Genomic DNA, 18709 nt, shown 5'->3' on the forward strand with positions numbered 1-18709 from the left:
TCATCTAATTCAAACACGAAGTGACTCCACTGCTTCTGAGAAGTATCTGCATGATATACGTAGGAACTGATATTTTCTCTTTAATCAACAAAATACGCATTGGTATTTTTTGAATACCTACTCGGTGGAAAGTTATTTATTTGAATGAGCAGGGTTCTCAAATGCAAATGGCTCCAGGGCCAGGCAGGTAACTTTAGTTGTGTGATCTGGGCCATTTATGAGACATCATGGAGTGGTGGGACCTGTGGTGAAGGGGAATGTCACTTCGGCCATGAACTCATACACATTCTTTAAAACACTATGCAGCCCAAACAAAATGCATCTTGATCCTAATTTCTAACTTCTAATCACCCAGAAAACATGTTTTAGTAGGTTAAGTTTCTGTCACAAATCATAAAATTTTAGAGCCCTTAAGTAATCTTGGAAATCTTGTAGGACACACTGGTGCAGCTGCCCAAGTTTTCATAGCTGGTCTATATCTTGACTGCTTGGTGCCCCAGCCAGTCTGATGGGCTGATCCCATTCCCCTAATTTCTAATAATGAAACTGGTTTAGGGTTGAATGTTTTAAAGATCTTTCAGGTAGTAAGGGACAGAACTGGGGCTTGAAATCAAAATGTCATGTACTTTTTCCCTTTCTGTACTGTTGGCAGGGTAGTGCTGTCCCTTAACTGCCCCTCTGGCACTGGTCCAAACTAGAGGCAGCCTATGGCTGACTCTGTGTTTAAACAGGTTTGGTGTGGTAGACCAATAACCAGGAATTTGAAGGCCTAGGTTCTAACCCTGGGTCTGCCACTGACTAATCAAGTGGCTAGAGGTCAGATAACTCAACTGTGGGCACATGAAGTGTCAGAGGCAGACCTTGGTCCTGAACCCAGGTCTCCAGCTTCCAAGCCCAAAGCTCTAGCCTTTGTATCAAAGTCCAAATTGTCTTCTTTTAAATATGGTGTCGTGGTTTTAATCCATTTCCTCACAGATCCTTTTAATGTTTTAATACAGAATGCCATAAGAGGACTGACAAAATGACTCTTTTTTTCTACCATCTCTTTTCTTCTGTATAAGTTGCATGCAAGCCAGCATGGGCCTCCCCGTGTTCTGCTGTGCTTGTGGTGGCATGGGGTTGTGAATGCCACTGTCGCCTCAACTATTAATGTGTTTCTGCATGCCAACACTGTAATAAACTGCCCTTCATTACACAGCTTGGAAAAAACAGACACTCTTTTGTTTTAGCATTTGTTATTTGTATTCTGTGGTTAAGCATTGTGTGTTATGCCTGGAAAGATGTATAGCTCATATTCATTGAAGGGAGTTTGTGTAGCTTTTTCTCCCCCTCCTAATAAATTGTTTTTGTGAGAACCAGCTGGTGTTTGAAGAGCTCAGTTCCAGAAAGAGAAAGAAATGACAGCTATAGAGCATGGACAGAGGTCTGAAAACATGAGAGCCTGATCTGGCGAGGAGACTTGGTCTGTGCAGAGAGAGAGTGCAGTGGGAATTTAAGAAGAGAAGGAAAAACTGTCCCTTTTCTGCTTGGAAAAGGGTTCATGTGAGATGTTAGGAAGACAGTTTAGGGGAAAAAATCCTAAGTAAATACAATTTCAGCCAGTACTTTCATGAACTTCACCCTTCTTTGGAATGTTTTCATTCTCTGGGGGGAAAACAGAGATTGAATCATTTATAGAGCGAGTGAGAACTTTACTAAAAAGGAAACCTCAGGAGATGTTTTCCCTGTAGTGCTTTCTTAAGACCCAATTTATGAGCTCTGCAACGCTGTCAGAGAAATGTTCATTTCTAAGGAACTTGTCTCCCTTGCTTTCTTCATTATATGGGACTGTAAATTTTTATGACTGTGAGGAGGATTCCCTGACATGGTTATCTGATATGAAAGTCTGATCCTCCCACTTAAAACAATGATTTCTTCACGTCTGCTCTACCTTCCCTTCCCCACTGTAACTCCCTAAATTTCACACATAGCCTTCTGACTTTATAAATCTTTTTCTTTGATTCTGCAAACTGATTGCTAAGTGTATGATATCACCCTTGGAGCCAAGGGCATGTGACCTCTGGGTTCCCAAATGCAGGCTGTGATTTTGGTCCTGAACAGCAGAAGGAGATGTTGAGCTAGAAGATAAGGTGTTGGTTGGTTGTTTTGTTTTGTTTTGTTTTTGTTTTTTGTCTTTTAACTTAGTATGTAAACAATTAGTGTAACATCATCAAAAAATTAGAAAGCTGAGAGCTAAAATGGTTGTTTTGGAACCGTGGACAGTCTCTTCTTGCAGAGGAGCCTGAGCATAAGGCCGTTTGAATAAATGCTTTCTACATAGAATGGGCCTTTGGGGAAGCGTTTCATTGTGTCATAAGCCAGATCGACTTTCTGTTCTATCTCTCGCTCCCCACTCTCTCCTGGGCACTCATTTTGCATTTGCTGGTTGTGACCTAAAGTGTCCGTGGCTGGCTTTGGCACTCCTGTTCAGGAGGCGTCTGCTGGGTTGTAGCTGAAGCTTCTGTAGGCATGTGAGTGTGCTCTACGTTACTTCAAACCCTGTCATCCAAGGCTCCTCGGAGAGATTTCGCTTTCTTTAAAGGCATCATCTTTCCATTTTGAAGAGAACAGTAAAATGCCACTTCTAAGAGTACGTCACCATACGATCTTCCTCTTCAACAGCAGAGATGCATGGGGTGTGGGCAGTATTGTTTACAGCTACTGCTAATTATATCTAGAGCATTTGGAGGGAGTTTCCATTTGGAACAAGCTTCTATACTTTGATATCTGTCATCTCTTTCCCAGAAGATTTATTCTATTTGAGCTAATGAATACAATTTTTGCTTTAAAAAGTCTATTATATTATAATGACTATGCCAATTCAGTAAACACCATCATTTGATTTTATTGTCAATTAAAAAAAAGTTTCTCAGAGGACTGCTGTTTTAAACCAGATTGTATTACATTGTACCTCAAATTGATGAATTTATTATATATATATATATGCCTTGGAATTCCTAGAAGATTTTACCAATTGTCTTTAGTTTCTCTCTTTCCATTATTTAACAATATTTCGTGTTAGAGAGTGGCTCTTAAGCCCTTGAAGCTCAGGCAACCTTATATGCCAACTCTATCAAAATCCCCTTGTTCAAACCCAGCTTGAGATGGTGATTTAGCTTTTAGGTAATTTAAAACATTTGAGACTATTCTGTTTCCATTATGTTTACCCTCCTACTTCCTGAAATTGGGAAATTTGCTATGGTATCCCCATCACAAAGAATTACCCAGCTTCCTTACTGAAACTGGATCTTATGCCACATTCTGTCTGAATTGTGACGACATGAATTTACCTCTAGGCTAGTCTCTTGTTAGAGTTAATAGGTATGCTCCGTACACTTTGTTATGATTTGCTTTTCCTCTCTTTTTTAAGAAAAGCAAAGGAAATTTTGTTTGGACAAAACAGCAGTTTTTCCAATGGCCATATTGTTTGTGAAAAAAAGCAGCAGCTGGAGCTGGACTCTGTTGTAGAAGAAACTGTAACGGGAGATTATGCCTTAATCATAAATGGCCACGGTTTGGTGAGTTTGCTTAAGGCTTTTGTCCTTTCTTTTTCTTCACCTCAATAATCATCTCTTTTGTGTTTTCATAATAAGAACTCCTTTTTTGTTTTCCAAACAAATGGCACTGCTAGAAACAGGGCATACACAATGATTTCCTATGTGCAAAGGGAAAAGAAACTCCTAATATATATTTTATACATTATTGTTTAAACCATCAGAGTGAAGGGAAGGCTCTGGAGAGATACTGAACTCATAGAATATTAGTCTTGTCTAAGTGACTATAGAGCACTTAGAAATATTATTTAAGTGCCTTTCTAAAGGGGAATGTCACAGCTCACTGTTATTTAATTAAAATAATGCAACTGGATGAATGTATTGCAATTATTGCTCTTGCTAGTGTTTGTGATTTGCAGAGTACAACTTGACCTTCATATAATTACCACATCAAATTATTGCCATTAAGATACCTCTGGTGATTTTTCTAAATAGCAGCATTTTACAGCAATGCCAAACAATTTGCTTTGATTAGGAAATCTGGTTCTTGTCGTAATAGAATAAACTTGCGTTGTACTTTTAATGTAGTTCAGGTTCCAAATTTTGAACAAATATCAAGATGCTCTTCTAAGTTTCTAATTTAGAATACAAGAGCTCCGATTGCACTTCAGTGAAATTATCATTTGTATGCATGAAGAACTAATCTCAATCTTTATCTGGCTTTGATGATCATTTTTCGTTTTGGAGTTTGAAAAATAAATGTGTCTTCTTGTAGACAGTTTCTTAGAGGACAAAAGAAGTTGGATATGAGCATATTGTATTTTCCCTCTTATGATCAGCTGTCTGTTAGCTCTTAGTGCTTAGACCATTATCCAGCTGGATTCCAGACGTAATGATGTGTTGCCTTCTACACCATGGAAAGTTACAGAGCTCAGTTGCAGGCCAAGCTCAGCTGAAAGTTTGTTCAAATGACATGAACTTCTCCCTCACACAGGAACAGCAACTGAAAATTATAAGACTATCAGCTGGGACTTGGAGTTGGTAGCCTCCAAGCTGAATTGTCCAGGGACCACAGTGTGGAAAGGGTCCCTTATGAGTTGTGCTTTGACTTTCCCTCAGCTCAATGAAGTCAGTGGGGGGTGGGGTTAGAGTACTCAGGTGATAATTTATACTATTCTCTTTCTTGTTCTCTAAATTTATTGAAAGGATATAATATAGATGCTCTTCAGGTTTCATAGCCCGAAGCTCGTGAAACCATGGAATGTTATTTTTCATTTAAGGAGAATTGACCATGTGTTTGCTAGTATGATGTATGATCAGAAGGTTTTTTGTTTGTTTGTTTTTAAAATCATGATTCCAGTTTGCTCAACTCCTGATGCTTTGCAGAATATAATTGGGCATTTCTTTCTCAGACTCTCAGTCTAGCTTTTCACTTGATGATGAATTAAAAAGAGAGAAACAGGGACTATTCTGAGCAAGACAGCCAGTTACATGCTTTCTCTTTCAGAAAGGGTGATTATATTTGAGAATGCTAACTCACAGTTTCCACTAAGAATTAAATATAGGCTTCGACATGAGAATTTTCTACACCAGAGTTATGTTTTTATACTCACTCACCCTTCCATTCATTCATACCATTAGCATTTATTAAGCATAACCAGGTCACAGTGCTAGAGTCTGGGGATAAGGATGTGAACAGAACATGGTCCTTGTTGTAGGGATTGCTGGCTAGTGGGAGAGATAATCACACAGTGGTATGAAAAATACCGTAAAAGAGGAATAAACACAATGCTCTGAGAGCATAAAGGCATACACATTTAGTTCCTTGTGAGAAAAAAACAGGGAAGACTTCCTGGAGGAAGTCATGTTTTCAAGTAGAGATGACAGCAAGTACATAGGCACAGAGGCAAGAAAGAACCCATTAAATCATGGGAAACAAGCAATTTGGCATGATGGGAATAAAGAGTAGACTGAAAAGTGGTAGAAGAAAACAAACCTCAAAAGGAATGTAGGGGCCAGATTGTGATGGGCTGTGAATATTTAGCTAAAGATTTACTCAAAGGTACTGAAGACCCAAAGTTTAAGCAGACTCCTGTTTCTTTTTAATGAGTTTATCAAAGAATGTACGGTGAGCTGTTTTCTAGAAAAACATTTGCACAGTTAATTGGAAGAGATTGTGCTGTCTTTTTCCGTAATTTCTTGGCATGTCTAAAGGCTCTTATGTATTTGGGTGTGAACAAGGGAGGAAATGGTTGGGGAGCCCTGTCTGAGGCACACGTTGCACACCACCCTTGTGCACAGGCCTCTCTTTGTTTCTAGTCACTCTGTTCTTCAAGGGCCAATCTCCAGGTCATCTGTTTTCATCTTGTCCATGTATTAACAGCCACCACAACAAATAAAAAATATTCAAAACCACAATGCAAAGGAAGCAAAAAGCCCATCAAATAGAACGAACAAATCACCATCATTTGTAGTTTATTCTAAACTTGGTGAGATGGTGGATAGGTTCCGTCTTTTACTTTCACTAATTTTAGTGGTTTCTAGACCTTATCCAGCATTAAACTATATCCCTCTCATGCAAGATGATAAGGTGTAAAGGAGGACACACAAAGGGCAGTGTCTTTTATTTTTATTTTTAAATCTCTTGGCACTCATTAGGAGTTCAATACCCATTTCTTTAGTTTTTGTTCCTTGTGGGACCCTCAATCAACAATGACTTATTGAAATGTGAAACAGTCTAGCAAAGATGTTAGTTGAGAAACAATACATTTGCTTCCTAAATTACAACTCTCATTTATTGTTTTCTGTTCTTTTCTGAATTAAAAAAAAAAATACAGGCATATGCCCTAGAAAGTGATGTCAAGAATGATTTCCTCGAACTTGCCTGCATGTGTAAGACTGTGGTTTGCTGCAGAGTCACCCCACTCCAGAAAGCACAAGTAGTAGAACTGGTGAAGAATCACAGAAATGCTGTCACTTTGGCCATTGGTGATGGAGCCAATGATGTCAGCATGATTAAAAGTAAGAGGATATTCATTCAACAGGGCATGCTACATACATGCAGTCCTCAGTTTCGGCATTTGGCAATATATAATAGAGACTATGTTGAAATTTAATCTCTCCAGTGGTTCTAAATTGAATAATAATTTCTGGGTCCAATGCTTCCACCATGATGTCCATTCATAACAAGATCTCTTTGTCTTTAATTAAATCATTTGTATAATTTCTGGCTAGAAAAGGACATTGGTCTTATACTGTTTGGGGAAGTAAGTAGCTACAATGTAGAGGAAAGAACACCAGACCCATGTTCACAACATGTAGTTTTAACCCCAGCTTTGCTTCTTACAAATTGTAAAATCTTGTGCAAATTACTGAACTTTTCTGAGCTCGATTTCCTCTTTCATAAAATTAGGATAATTACTTATCATGAGTACTTTGTCAGATAATATATGTGAAAAATTATAATTGCTATAGCTGTAAATGTTCCATAAAAAATGACATAAAAGAAGTTCCCAGAAGAGGGGGTGTCTTTGTTTCGGGGTGAAAGTGTTCCTCTTTTCCTTTGCAGGTGCTCACATTGGTGTTGGCATCAGCGGCCAGGAAGGACTGCAAGCAGTCTTAGCCAGTGACTTCTCATTTGCACAGTTTAGATATCTCCAAAGGCTTCTCCTTGTTCACGGAAGGTGGTCCTATTTCCGCATGTGCAAATTCTTATGCTACTTCTTCTACAAGAATTTTGCATTTACCCTTGTGCATTTCTGGTTTGGTTTCTTCTGTGGTTTCTCAGCCCAGGTTGGTAAAAAGCACTTTTCTTTCTTTTATAAGATCCCCTGAATTACAAATGACTCTATTTCATGGCTCTTTACTAATAAATAAAGGATATTTTTATATGCCTGATACAAGTGACAATATTACAATTATGTAATTGATAGTTGACTTGAGCTTCGAACCCAAGAAGAACATATATTTAGCTGGAATTTTATTTACTTATTTTCTTATTTATAGTAACCAATGGATACTCCTTCCTGTGCATTTTTTTAGTCTTTATTGAAATGTTTTGGTATGATGACAGGTAAGTGTGATGTAGAGTTTTAATTTAGAACAGAAGTCTGAGAAACACTAACACGAAATGTTGAGGCATGTTTATTGGGAAGATGGTCACTCATCCAACACATTGAGTGTATCTGGTCTGAGAGTAAATATGTTTTAAATCAGGGTCATGTAATTGATACTCTGACATCAAAGATGTTTGACAGCAATTCATTAGCTAAGAGTTGATCTACATAGATCATGTTGGTAGCAAGGAAGAAAAATTAGCAAATTTGTAAATTAGGATTTTTATATGTACTCATACCCATACCGATTTTAAAGGATAGTTATTTAACCCCATATCTTGGATATCAGCAATGTTTTGATCCTGAGTATCAGCTGTAAAATGTAAGACCTCTAGCATTTAAATATACTTAATAAATAAAAAATAATTTTTACTAAAACCTTGAATATAGACATGGCATTGATATTCTGAACCACAACAACAACAAAAGAAAAACATTGCCCTGAGAATGAGATGGTTCCCTTAACTCTCACAGAGATTTCTGTAATTGTTCTTCCTTCCTTTGGGGCTTAATCAATGATACCAGTTTCAATGATGTTCACAAAACTAATTTTTTCAATCATTTTATTCCAAAAAGATTGAGTGTGAATCAAATCTTGGCATTTTATATTCTCTTAAATGTGTCATGGGAGAGTATTGAATCCCTTTTGTAATGAAAATGTTCTGTACATGTTTTCCTTTTTCTAGGAATTTGAGATTTCTTAAGGTGAGGCACACCTGTACCCATTCCTAATGTTCTCTTTTAAGGATAACATGCCCAGAACTAAAAGCATACCATGTTGATATTTTTGCCCTTCTTGGGAATCTCTTGACAGTTGAAGTGAAGCAGAGTCCTGATTTTAGCTTCTCTGAAATACAAGTTATCTTAGCATTACTTCAGAGCAGGCAGGGGGTGGGGATACTTACCTGCTCACAGTTCCACCTTTGTCCAACAAAGACAAGCATGGGAATGTGGCCTGTGCCTTCCTAGGCTGGTGACTTTCCCTTTACGTAAGAACAAAGCAAGACTATTTGCTAAGAGGTGTTTCTGAGAGATCTAATTTTCATATTCCATAGGTTTAGGGCTGAAGAATCACAGAACTATGAAGGGACAGCTGAACCCTCATTTAAACCTCTTCAGATCCAGAAGAGTAGTTAATGATTTGTATTTACAATATACTAAGCTTGTATAGGCAGGTTTAGTGCCAAGTTGTCTTTGTTAAAACTGTGAAATTGAAACTAATGTCAGTGATTTCTGACCTCTACATTTAGGTTATTTTCTGCTTTGCTTTCGGGATCTGATAGAATTGGTCAGAGTCAGATGTTAAGCAACTAGACTTTTAATCCCTTCGCCAGTATTTACATTTTAAAAGAGAACAGTAAGGGACAACAATAATTGCACCAAGGACATGAGTATCTGATGGCTGAACCCAGTTGTAAGAAACACCACCTGTCTATGATTAGATTTCTGAAATGTTTGATATAACTTAGCCTATTTCTTTTCTGTGTTCTTTTCTTCCTCCTCTTTTGTTTTATTTTACACTAAAAACAAGTTAATTGCACAATCTTCGTTTTGAATCCATTTCCTATGCTGGTGAATTGGGATGGACCAGTGGTTTTCAAGCTTTAGCGTGCGTAAGAATCAATTGGAGGGCTTGTAAAAACACTGGAGTTTCTGACTCAGTAAGTCTGAGGTAGAGCCCCAGAATTTGCATTTTTAACAAGTTCCCTGGAGATGCTGATATTGCGGGTTGGGGAACATACTTGGAGAACCACTGGGCTAGAAAACCTAGAAGAATATCCAAAGGTCTGCTTTCTTGAACCCAGAGCCCAGAGTGAAATCCAAGCTGCTAACTTTTTTGTTTTGTCCATACTGAACCCTATTCATCTTTTCCAAGGTAGAAGGGTCAGTTAAGCAAACAGCTGATCTCTTCCCACCCCAGTAGAATTTTTTCAGAGGGTTTGGGATCTTAGGATCCCCTCACCCCTCCTGCCAAGCCATCACCTCTGAGGCATATTACACCTGCACTAAGACAGGGTCAGGAGGAAACGTATATCTGTGTCAGGATAGAGGATTGTTTTCCTCAGTTTAGCCAGTCTATTATGATCTTTAGCTTAGCTATGAGCTCCTTGAGGAAAGAAAGCACATCTGAAATATCTATACATTTTACAGAATCTTAAATGTTACCTGGCATATAAAAGGCACTCTTGTCATTTCACGTTGATGGGTGTTTTTAAAGCCCTTTCTTATGCTTGAGGCAAGTGCAGCAAGGATAGCCAGTTCAATATGCTTACAGTCACACAGTTGCCACTGATTCTACCTGTGCCAAGGGCCGTCCCTGCGGGCTCTGGATCTGGTCTGTGTAAATGTGTGCTGCCTGACCAACACTGTGGGAAAGGGGCCCAGTGTCTTAAGATCTAAATGTGGCTATGGCATAAATTCCAGAAAGTAGAATAAGGTTTTTTTAGTTGTGTTAATATTAATATGATACGATATAGTTAATTAGGCCACAAGTGGAGCATTTCTTAATTATTTATACATTGCTTTATTCTGGGAAAGACATAGAGTGAATTTCCCAGGCTTATTTTGCTTTGCTTGAGTCCTGGCTGATTTGAATAGGGCAGGGCACATCCTCTTTAGTCAGGGGAGCAATCATCATATAATACCACTCAGACTGGGCTTCTGAGTGGGAGTCCTGGACTGCTATCTACTTTGCCCCAATATTTACAATGATCTGATCTAATTGGGACCCAGGCTTACACTGGAAAGGATCCCTTGGGCCCATTTAAGGCTTTCATTCATTCAATAAATATTTACTAAGCTCTTTTGTGTGTCAGGCTGAGGTGCCTCCTAGAACTTATATCCTGGTTATTGGAAGTGATGCCTAACAGGTGCGTTTTTGGTGAGCATGGCAAAATGTGATCTCACAAATTTTATTCGCCATCCACACTGTGGAAAATTTAAGGCTCTATTTCCAGGCTTATAAGGGAAGCAGATGGGATTGTCAGAAGAGTGATAAGTAGTAACTGGTTATCATCTGTTAGAATGGAGGAGGCAGCGAGTCTGTGACAGCACCCATGTAGTGGCATCTATGCTGTGGTGCTAGCTTCTATGTAGAATCATGATACTGTTGACACCAACAAATAGGGATGAAAATAAATTATAATTATAGCTCACACTTAAATAGTGCTGACTATGTGCCAGGCATTGTCCAAATGTTTCACGTATAAGCTCAATACTTACATTAACCATATAAAGTAGGTTTTATAATGTGGTCTACGTCAGCTTTTAAAAAATGACTTAAAAATTTTAATTGTGGTAAAAAACACATAACATAAAACTCACCATCTTAACTATTTTTAAATGTACAGTTCAGTAGTGTTAAGTATATGCACATTCTTGTACAACAGATCTCCAGAACTTCTCCATCTTGCAAAACTTTAACTCTATATTCACTGAACAACTCCCCATTTTCCCCTCCCCACAATCCCTGGCAATCACTATTCTATTCTCTACTTTTATATTTCCATAAATTTTACTACTTTAGACACCTCATCTAAGTGAAATAAAATAGTATTTGTCTTTTTGGGGCAAGCTTATTTCACTTAGTATAATGTCTTTAAGGTTCATTCATATTGTAGCATGTGACAGGATATCCCTTCTTTTAAAGGCTGAATAACATTTCATTGTATGTATATACTATGTGTTGTTTATCCATTCATCCATTGATGGACAGTTGGGTTGCTTCTGCCTCTTGGTCTACATCAGCTTTTTGCTTTATATTTTCCAAATAATCATATTTGGGAGTTCTACTGTCCAATAAATTATATTTACCCTCCACCCTCACCTCCCTATCTTCTCTCCTCAGGCTTCAAGATTCACAATTTACATTAGTCTATTAAAGGCTCTGGCAAGTCCAAATGTAAAGAAACCCTACCATATTTAATTGATTCCAAGATGAATATATATATATATATATATATATATATATATATATATATATATATATATATCTTTTTTTTCACATTTGACATCTCTGAAATTGAGATGTGTCTTTACAATTAAAAGTATCTTACATTAACTCTTGGTTTAGATTGAAGTCACTCTTTTCTAGAGAGCATTTGTGTGGATTCTGCTAGTCCCCTGGGGGCACTGCCAATCTGAGATTTCTATCTCTTTTCAAGGATTTTTGAATTCAATTGCAAATTCCAGTGAATACCAGTTTGCAACTCAGGCTTTTAGGGAGATATTTTTTGTCTCTCTATTCAGCTAGAGCAAGGTTGACATAGGCAAGTTTCCTTGCAGTCCCTTTCTGCGCAAAGATTTGTTTCTCCTTTACTGTCATACTGAGAATTTAGCCCTTTGCTGCCTTAGCTTTACAGGAATGTTAGTTTCCCCATTTGGTCTAATCTTGGCATTAATAATGGTGTCTGATACAATCAATGGTGTTTTAGAGTCAATGAGATTTGGCATTATTACCCAAACTCATTTGCATATGAACCCTGTTTTTTCCAAGCAACGCACATAATTTCCTGTAGAACAGGTGTCATACAGACCCACTTTGGGAAATTCTGGAATAGATATCTCTAAAACAAAGATTTTATTTATTTTTATTTATTTTTATTTTTAAAGTGACAATTTTAAAACCTGACATCGCCCTGCTCTTTAACCTAGTTCAATGCTTTGAAAGCAGTGAGATGTATGAGGGACAGAATGTCGATAAGAATACTGTCCCCATAAGAACAGGTTATTTATGTTTCTCCTTTTCAAAAACTTCCATGTTCTTAATTGTCCCAGGGACAAAATAAACATGTTTTCTATGCCAAAGTAGTATGTACATTTATTCTTCTGCAATAATGTCAACTTTTATACAACTGAGACCATATTCTTTTGTATCTTTCTTCTTATTAAAAAAACACAACTTATCACATTTTGAGAGACACTTTTGATTTATGTTCTTCTAAAGTGTTGTTTTCCTTAATGACATTCTGAAATACAGATTTATTATAAATTATATAGCTATTCTGATTCGATGGACATTTAAGATGTCATTTTAAATTTAATAATGCCTTCCTCCCCCTGTAGCTGGGAATAACACAACATCAAATTGCTAGTAGGAATACTTGCTTGAAATTGAAATGGGGAAAGGAGAAATGTATGAGGATCTGGGATGACTTCAGGGGCTCAGTAAGTCTGCAGGTGAGTACAGTAGTCCCCCCTTATCCATGGTTTCACTTTCCAGAGTTTCAGTTAACCACGATCAACCGCAGTCCAACAATACTAAGTGGAAAATTCCAGAAATAAACAATTCATAAGTTTTAAATTGTGCACTGTCTCACTCTGTCTCACTGGGATCTGAATCATCCCTTTGTCCAGTATATCCATACTGTGGACACCCCAGCCATCCACGTTATTATATCAACTATTGTGGTATTTCAGTGCTTGTGTTCAAGTAGCTCTTATTTTACTTAATAATGGCCCCAAAGTGCAAAAGTAATGATGCTGGCAATTCGGATATGCCAAAGGGAAGCCGTCAAGTGCTTCCTTTAAGTGAAAAAGTGACCGTGGCATTCCTTGGCTAGGGTTTGGTACTGTCTATGGCCTCAGGCATCCACTGGGGGTCTTGGCACATATCCCCCATGGATAAAGGGGAACTACTGTACATGACTATTTTCAAAATTATGTGGTGGTCTGAAGGCCTGAAAGTCTAGCTCCCTGCAGGGATTCAAAGCCTGGTTTGTATAACGTGCAAGACTGTGGAGTGAAATAAAGAAATCCCTCCCCTCATACGCTTTCCAGCTGACCTGCAGTTAGCTAAAATCTCCTTCTCATTCCTAACATTCCTTTTAACACCAACTCATTCAGAAATATCTGCATGGCGTTGAAGGGGGATTTTACCTAATGGTATTGTGTACAGCAGGAAGCCTGTTCTAGAATAGGTGCTTTACTGCTGTGAAGATGGAAACTCCGGTGTTTCCTGGCTCCACCCACGTGTGAGTGGCCTGGTGTGTTAGTGGTACTGACAACTGGCTGTGAGGGCGACTCAAATGTGGAAACGGGATTGGCAGGGATCGTTGTCTTCTTTCCATTCCTTGTTTTTTACTGGAAGGGCCTGATTAGCAACAGGTTTAACGAAAAATGTTTTGGCTTTTTTTCTTAGCCCTGTTTTTCTAAGGACAATATGCTGTAAATGAGGCAAGTGAAAAGAAAACAACATATTTGGGAGAAACACTAATCTAAGAGAATGAGCATTTTTGAATGGGGGACATTTTTGCAGTCACACTCCTCCCCCCATTAAAAAAAAAAAAAAAATTCAGCTGGCTTTGGCCTCCAGTGCTGTGTGTTGTGATGAGGCTTTCTTAGCCCCTGAAACCCACTAGATAGCATCTTTCTTCCAGTCTTTTTACAAAATCTGCTATCTGAGGTCTTACTGTCTTTTGCCTTTTCTCTTCTAAATTGCTTCGATGGAATTGTAAGCTGAGTGGTGAAATGGAGCCAGTAGTAATGAAAAACTCCGGGGCCCAGCAGATTCAGTAATTAGCAGGTATTTCTTCAGAGGCCATTCCTGGGTGAACCTGATCTTGTCACTTTCTCTGTCTGATCCTGACAGGAATGAGACTTGCACACACATTCTCCAGTGCAGAACCTATAGTCTTTGAATGCTTGTTCATTTAAGAACAAAAAACTGAGTGCCAGTTTAGGGCCAGGTGCTCTAATGGCCCCCAGGGACATTAGAAAGAATGGGAGAAATGCAGTTTCTGCCCTCAGGGAACTTACAATCTGGAAATGATTTTATTTTCATAATGTGAAACCAATGTTGAATAACTTCATAGTTAACTTTCTCTTATTTCTCCACCAAGAGTTTTTTTGAAATAAGTTCTTCACGGATGAACCTACATATTCTTCTCTGCATCTCTCAACAGATTGCTTTGAAGTAATCAATTCTGCAGCTGAAAACATCTGACCAAATGTAAACAGACTGTGTTTTCTTAGACACAATGTTGACTTTCAAAAACACCAGTTTAATTACTTAATGAAGTGACATGTGTTACTTCTTTACAACCTCGGCCTGTTTTTCAGGTCCTGGTGAATTTTATCCAGGCTGTTAGTTTCTGATGATAGCTCTAGTAGATTCCAGCCACTGCCCTATGCTGGTAGGTGGGCTGGGGGCAGATGTACAGGCTGATTCATCTGTGGCGTGCGAGGCTACGAGAGGGCACTGGGTGGGATTGTTCACTGCCTATGGGAGGGTGGCACTGAGGGCATTTCAAATAGGTGGTGATGTGATACAGGCTTGTTTGTGCTTGGTTTAAGACTTTCCTCTGATTAACTTCAGTACCTCTCCCCTGTTGTGACTGGTTTGGGACACATGGGGAAAGAATCTGCCTGGGAGGGACCCGAGTCCCTTTTGTTTGCTTTGCTGGGTGTACTTTCCTGGGAGAAACAGCTGGGACACAGAACAAAAAATCTTATGGAAACCTAGAATCTTTGCTATGACAGATTTTCAGAGATACTGAGTCTAGCCACTCATTTTACAGAGGAGGAGCCTGAGCCCCATAGGAGCTGAGGATTGGTGGTATATAAGGCCAGGACCAGAACCCAAATTTTCAGGGCTTTGTCTACTCTGCTTGATGAGCAGTCCCTGTATTTCTCATAAACTTGGAGAAGCTAATAGCTATATCCTTTTTTTTTTTCCTTTTAAAACTGTCTTCCTTCAACCTCTAAACAGCAAATGATTGCTTTATTTGGAATCTAAATGAGAAATGTCCAGAAACACTCAATCGAATAGCACTATGCAGAGGAAATGAACTCTCTTCTTGAGAAAGAGCTAATGTCTTGTTGAGTGTCTCCCACAGCTTAGACCATTAGGAAGGCCAGCCCCAGGCTGACTGCCTTCTACAATCATATGGAAGCCTGAGGCCACCTTCCGCCAGCAAACACACCAACTGAACTGCCACTGAGAGACAAATTAAATACGAGCATAATCTGTCCTGATGAAATTTCTAGCCAGATTTCTGGACTAGAGAGGTTTGGATAAATGTCGGATAAGTCTCTAAACTGAATCATGGGTCCTTTTAAAGAACATGCCTTATCCCAATCTATTATTAAAGCCTGCATGATTTTTACCGAGTCCATGGTGGGATTGTGTTTGCTACCTATACCTGCAACTTATTTTAGAAGCACCCTACGCCCACAAGATTTGTAATAAAGATGAACTGTCCCCCAGAACAGGTAGAGCCAAAAAAAATTGGTTGAGGCCCTATTTAGGAAATTCGCATTTGAAACTATGCAACTACTGGCACGGTGTATTTGTGAGATGATATTATCTGATGACAATTTATCATTGTCAGGGAGATACAGAGCTGTGTATGTTTTTCTTTTTTCTTTTTCATTATGCTGTGATATGGAAGCAATTATCTTGTCAAGGCTGAAAAATCTTTAGTTTTGTCAAACAGTATAAGAAAATTCACAATGAAAAGTTTGGAAAGTGATGTGAAAGACTGTGACTCATCTCAAGGCTTTGATGACTTCATGGATTTAGTGACCTAGGAGCCCATCTCCACCTGGCATGGCAGCTCCTTCCGCCCTCACCTTGCAGATGTGCTCTGTGGAATACCCAGGGCGGGGTGGGTGCTCAGTCTCAGCCGTTCCTCCTGGATCCTGCTGGTGGGTTTCTGCTAATTACACAAATCAGCAACAGATGTACTGAGGCTGAGCACCTCACATTTATTCCACAATGTGTTTTCTTTAAATGACAAATGTTTTTAAGGCCAAAAAAAAGATGTCATTATATAGCTTTTCTCTGCAACACACAGTGAAAGGGGAATACACATCTCCAAAGAGGTAGTTCATGCCGTTATTTGAACAAGGAACTAGGCCAATGGTTTCGGAGTGGAAAGCCCTTTGGAACTGTCCAAGAGCCTTATTAAGATTTACTTAAATGTGGTGTTCTATAAATCATAGATTTTGTGTTCCCAAAGCTGTTTCTAGATTGTGATTTGTAGCTGGAGTATTTTTACTCTATATAAAATGGTTGATAAGTCTGATAAACTGCTCCCACAAAGAAAGGAGCAAGCAGCAGCTTTCCTTAAATAGGAAAACAGTGAAGTCGGAAAAATGGAGACCTCTCCTCCCTGCTTTCTTTCTGATCTTTGACGAGACACTTATAGTGCTCCAAGCGGACTAGTGGCATCTCACAGGAGCATGGCCTTTTTTTTTTTCCCCCTCTTATTGAGTATATTGGAGATGGGGAACAGAAATTTTGAAAGTGGAGGTGGTATGGGTACCCCTAGGAGTACGGAGGCCCTAGGACAAATGTTTTTCTGTAGGACTCCTACTTGTATAAACAATTTGAGTCACATGAAATCAGAGTGTCAGCACCATTTGGCCAGTCTAGTCTCAGGAGAGTGCTTCCCATCCAAGAGACTCCAAAAGCATCATCCCCTGCCCCCATTTCCTCAGGGCATCTGGTCAACCCGTGTGTGTGTGTGTGTGTGTGTGTGTGTGTGTGTGTGTGTGTGTGTGTGTGTGTGTGTGTACATGCATGTGTGTGGCAAGAGGAGAGGTGGTAGAGAGCCTGGGCATGCCTGGAAGGGGAAAAACAGGAACAAGGTCTATGTGGGTCCTCATCTGGGCTCATGTGCCCTCTCGTCCAGCTTTAGTCACCAGAGAGGTGCCTTAAAAATGTTCTGAGGGGACCCAAGGACCATGAAGAGGAGGGGCACATTTGCTAGGATAACTATTTGAGTAGGAGATCTCTTGCAAGGAGAAGTTTGTTGTAGAAGAAAATACCGCTTGTGGCTTTAATTTCTGTGAAAGTCCCTGAAGTCTAACCTGTGCAAAGCCAATGCCCATGACCAGGAAAGGCAGTTTCTAAGGTGAATGACTGAGGTTAACACATTTTGGTAGAGCCTGAGACAAAACTAGAATTAGAATAAATGGTGATTCATGTAATTAAGTATTCATGAGGAAAATGCTTGACTATATCAAAGTATTTTTTTCTTTAAATCTTGTTTTAATTTTCTATTGATTTCATGAATATATTAGTTTATTATAGAAATAAATGTCTATGGTTAGTTGTCTCAATAGAGAATTATATTTTCATAAAATATATAATTAATGGGAAAATGTACCTTTTTATTCACCCATTAAACACACCACTTGCAGCTTGGATTCTCGTGTGCTCCTTCCTCCCTCTATTACTTCCTTCCTCCCTTTCTTCCTTGCAAAATAATGGTGCTCACTTATTGAGCACTGTCTTTGTCAGGCACTGCACTGGTGTTTGCCTCATTTCACTGAATTCTCACAGCCTCCCTATAATCCCCATTTTATAGCCAAGGAAACTGAGACTAAGAGAGATTGAGTATCTTACCCAAGGCCACATGGTTCTGTCTGCTGAGTCCAAAGCCTTTATCCTTAAGAAACCAGCTTCCTTTTATTGAGTACTTATGGCATCCCAGGCACTGAATCACATTCTTGGGCCCCACCGATTAATGTCATATGACCCGCTCTCAAGGGATTTGCAGTCTAGTGGGGTGGGGCTGGGAACTAGCCCATCAATAATTGTAAGTCAACGAGTATGAAGCAGGGAAGTGTGGGGTGTTACGGGACTACCAAAGAGTGACCTGGAGTGTGGGGTGGTCAGGGCTCAGGAAGTCTTCCCAGAAGACTTGCCTTCCCCCCACCCCAGGCTGACCCTTCAGGGATCAATCACAATGAAGCAGGCGAGGAGGATGGGTCCCAGCAGAGGGGACAACAGGAGGAAAGTCACACAGTGAAGCATGTCTTGGCAGGAACACAAGCCACCAGACATGGTTAAATCAGTGGGATTTGGGGAGTGATTTGATGTGGGGTGTTGGAGAGAAGGAGAAATCTCAGCTTTCTGACTTGGATGCTGGGGTGGATGTGGTGGTGTCAGAAACCAGTACAGGGAACAGAGGAGGAGGGCCTGGTTAAGATGGTGTGAGGATGAGCTCAGGTCTTATATTAAGTTCGAAGAACCTGTGGCACATCCTCAGGAAAATGTCTAGTAGCAAGTTAAATATGTAACATTTATAAAAAGCTGTAGAATAATTCAACAAA

The 18709-nt window shown here is 39.3% G+C and overlaps 1 protein-coding gene across 1 annotated transcript in view; it reads left to right on the top strand.

Annotated features, from left to right (window-relative positions):
* Positions 1 to 18709, top strand: part of ATP8B4 (ATPase phospholipid transporting 8B4 (putative)) — a 201528-nt gene that overhangs the window by 151285 nt on the left and 31534 nt on the right. The window contains exons 20-22 of the mRNA XM_063090055.1: positions 3410 to 3557; positions 6371 to 6554; positions 7102 to 7325. Coding sequence (XP_062946125.1) covers positions 3410 to 3557; positions 6371 to 6554; positions 7102 to 7325 — 556 coding nt within the window. The remainder of the gene's footprint in view (positions 1 to 3409; positions 3558 to 6370; positions 6555 to 7101; positions 7326 to 18709) is intronic.

The sequence above is a fragment of the Cynocephalus volans genome, chromosome 3 (genome assembly GCF_027409185.1).
Source record: "Cynocephalus volans isolate mCynVol1 chromosome 3, mCynVol1.pri, whole genome shotgun sequence".
NCBI lineage: Eukaryota > Metazoa > Chordata > Mammalia > Dermoptera > Cynocephalidae > Cynocephalus > Cynocephalus volans.